The sequence below is a fragment of the Corvus brachyrhynchos genome, unplaced genomic scaffold (assembly GCF_000691975.1).
Source record: "Corvus brachyrhynchos isolate BGI_N302 unplaced genomic scaffold, ASM69197v1 scaffold305, whole genome shotgun sequence".
Lineage (NCBI taxonomy): Eukaryota > Metazoa > Chordata > Aves > Passeriformes > Corvidae > Corvus > Corvus brachyrhynchos.
Genome location: NW_008239284.1, coordinates 599,235 through 602,838, shown reverse-complemented (window position 1 = coordinate 602,838; position 3,604 = coordinate 599,235). Strand labels below are relative to the sequence as shown.

General features: G+C 56.6%; 1 protein-coding gene across 1 annotated transcript; it reads right to left on the bottom strand.

Moving 5' to 3' along the window:
* Nucleotides 1-238: 238 nt before the first annotated feature.
* On the bottom strand, nucleotides 239-3,138 carry RPL12 (ribosomal protein L12). Its single transcript, XM_008638309.2, has 7 exons — nucleotides 3,016-3,138; nucleotides 2,868-2,941; nucleotides 2,415-2,513; nucleotides 1,659-1,740; nucleotides 965-1,051; nucleotides 423-535; nucleotides 239-334 (listed from the first exon to the last, which is right to left on the bottom strand). The coding sequence occupies exons 1-7, from the start codon at nucleotides 3,050-3,052 to the stop codon at nucleotides 329-331; spliced, it is 498 nt and encodes a 165-aa protein (XP_008636531.1). The 5' UTR covers nucleotides 3,053-3,138; the 3' UTR covers nucleotides 239-328.
* Nucleotides 3,139-3,604: the final 466 nt, after the last annotated feature.

Genomic DNA, 3,604 nt, shown 5'->3' with positions numbered 1-3,604 from the left:
TCAGGCTCTGCGGCCCTCAAGCCACCAGGGCACTGACCCACATTCCATCAGGGAGCAAAGGACACAAATGGATCTTATTTTGAATAAGCAATGCTTAACTTTCTGCTCATTCCTCAGCACGTTTTTTAACAGCCATACTTCCATCCCTGCCCCAATCCATCCAGAATGGGCTCGGACACCATTTTCCTCAAGGAAAATTCACAGCATGGGACAGGGACAAATCAAGCCAGCACCAGAGTTTGCAGACAACTGGGTCTTTTATTAAAGTATTTAAAGTGCTACAAAAAACTGAAGGAGCCTTTAAGTAGCAACTTCCTTTTCTGCAGTCTTAGCTCTGTAGGAAGAAGGAGACACAGCTCATTAGTGGAGTCTGTCAGTAATTAAACGTGATACAGCAATTTCATTTAGAGCTGGGCACTTACAGCCGGGCACTCGATGGCACCACTGTTGATGTCATCGATGATGTCGTGGGGGTGTCTCCCATCAATGCTGCAGCCCACGGACTGGGCAGTGCCAAGGATCTCCTTGATGGTCCCTGCAGCAGGGAGATGCAGCTGGTCAGTGCTTTACCACGGGAAAACATCCCAGGAACTTACCTGGAGCAACCTGGGCTAATGGAAGGTGTCCCTGCCCATGGCAAGGGGTGGAACTGAATGAGCTTTAAGGTCCCTTCCAACCCAAACCAGTCTGGATTCTGACACAGGGAACTCCTCACAGCTCTCAGCTGTCCCCTTTCCCTCTGGGGTTTGCAGGCTGGAGCCTCAGGGCTCACCAGGGAACATCAAGTCACTTACCCAGATCTCACATCCTGGATTCCCCCAGGAACACACTGGAGAGCGCTCCCTGTGCCTCTCCCCTCCCCAAGTGTTGAGGCTGCCTGTTCCCAACTCAGCTGTGAGCCCTCCCTCCTGGGATCCGCAGCAGGCAGAAGGAGCATTCCCTGAATCCCACCGCCAGGACTCACCCGAGAGCTCCCGGGCCAGGGAGCGGTGCCGCATCTGCCGCGCAATGTTCACGATCTCGTCGAAGGTGACGCTGCCACTGTGCTTAACTGTGAAGGGAACAGCAGCACTGAGGCCACCTGGGCACTGCCAGCTCCTGGTTTCCTCTGGGAGCACCATTCCCAGCACTCAGACCACGTGGAGAGCTGGGAGTTTGCAGCTCCAGCAGGGCTGCTGTCAGTGCTGCAGCTCCCGGACTGCGGCACCGAATTATCCCCAACTCCTCTTTCTAAGCTGGAATTCTGCCAGCTCCCCTCTGGCTGTACCAGGCCCTGTGCTACAGCGCAGCTACAGCTGCCTGTTCTACCCCAGCTTTGCCCAGAGCAGCTGTGGCTGTCCCTGGATCCCTGGCAGTGCCCAAGGCTTGGAGCAGCCTGGGACAGTGGGAGGTGTCCCTGCCCATGGCAGAGGTAGAACTGATGAGCTTGAAGGTCCCTTCCAACCCAAACCAGTCCAAGATTCCGTAATCTCCTAAAACACAGAGCTCTGCTGATGTGCCATCTGTTGGTACCCTGGCACTGCAGGAATGGGGATGCCCAAAACCAGCCTCGTGTCCCCCATTTGCCAGTTTATGCTGAATAATCCCAGGGGAAGCTACTGGTATTTCCCCTCTTTTAGCCCCAAAACATTCAGAACCAGAGCCAAGAGAACACTTACTGTTCTTCTGCTTCTTCCTGTCACGAGGTGGCTCCTTCAGAGCTTTGATAATCAGAGCAGAGGCAGAAGGAACAACCTCTATCTAAATAGAAAGAGATTAATTTCCCCCCTATTCTACACGGAATTCTATTGCTAACAAACATAATCAAGCAGTCAATTATCTCAGCAAAGGTAATTGCCAGAGCAGTGTGGGTTTGGTTAATTCCCTCATGCTCCAGGTTTTTTTTTGTGCTGTAGGAATCTGTTCCCAGGTTTTCGGCACAGGCCTCCCCACATGCAGGAGAGGACTGCTTCCTGCCTGGGGCTTCCTCTCAGCTCACCACTGGAATGTACCAGCCACGGGCATCAGAACAGGTACGGTGGCAGGTGGCTACAGGAATTGGCAAGATTTCAATTTATTTATTTCTGTGCTGCTTTAAGTAACGGGTTTTTTTTTTTTTTTTTGCTGGTTGGAGGTTCTGTAGAAAGAACAATTCATCTGCAACAGGATGAAAGTTGAATTTTGGTACATGACGATCATTTCTCAGGATCCTCCAGCCTCGCAAAGCCCCAGGCTCCACACACATCCCCCCACCCACGTTTTAAGGTCTTCTCAGAAGACCCCCACACACCCCCTGTGTGGCACTCATTTTATCCACCTCGGAAGGATGAAGGGCTGAGTGGACCCTGCCGGGATCCCGGCTGGTGGCTGGAGCAGGCAGAGCTCGGGTGGGCTCCATGCCTGCAGCACCGGCCGGGCCCTGCGGCTTGCGGTACCTGCGCTTGCCTGTTCTGGATCGTCAGCTTCACCGTGATCCGCAGGCCCTTCCAGTCGCCCGTGGCCTTGGCGATGTCATCGCCCACCTTCTTGGGGGACTGAGGGACAACACGTGGAGATCACAAAGGGCTCGGGTTAAAGCCGAGAGCCCCAGCGCTGCCCCGGCTTCTTCTCCGTGTGTGCTACTGCTGAACACCTTTACTCCAGGATGGAGCAGCACCGCCCCGGTGCTCCCCAGGGCACGCTTCCCACCACCTTCGGAACGCATTTTATCCCTCCTGCCCCCCAGGACACGCTGAATTTCCCCCGGGATTTACTCGTTCCCCTCAAGCAGGACATGCTTTCCACTCCGCTCGGGACATGTTTCATCCCTCTCCTCCCAGGCCACGCTCGCCCCCGACCTCCCACCTCTCTGCCCTCGCTCCCCCCAAAACCCCGTCTCCGGTACGTACCAACCCCAGGGGTCCGATCTTGGGGGCCAGCGCGGACGTGGCTCCGACCGCGCCGCCGGTGCAGCGCAGGTAAACTGCGGGGACAGCGCCGCGTCAGCCGAGCCCGCCGGGCCCCGCCCCCCTCCCGCGCCCGCTGCCCGGTACGTACCGACTTTGATCTCGTTGGGGTCGAACTTGGGGGGCATCGCGGCGGCGGATGGCGGGGGATGGAGGCGGATGGAGGCCGGTGCCGAAACCCAGGCCTTCCGGAACAGCGAAAAAGGCGGGGATGGCGGCGTGGGCCCAAGATATACTGCCGAGATCTCGCGAGAGGACAAGGAAGTATAAATACCGGCCGAGATCTCGCGAGAGGCGAAGAGCGGGCTGTGGTGGGATCTCTATCTGTCTGTCTATCTGTCTGTCTGTCTGTCTGTCTGTCTGTCTATCTCTTCTTTCTCTTCTTTCTTTCCTTTCACCTATCCCTGTTGCAAAATGTGGAAGGGTGGTTGGGCACTGGAAGCGGCTGCCCAGGGCACTGGAGGAGTCCCCATCCCTGGAGGTGTCCAAGGAAGGCCTGGCCTTGGCGCTCAGTGGTCTGGAATGGGGACAAGGCGGGGATCAGTCACAGGCTGGACTCGGTGATCCCAGAGGAATCTTTCCCGACCCAAACAATTCTGGGATCCTGTGGCAGGCGGGGCGGTCCTCCAGCCGCATGGGGGCGCATGAACGCGGAGGGCAGAGCTCTGTGGTCGGGGCGG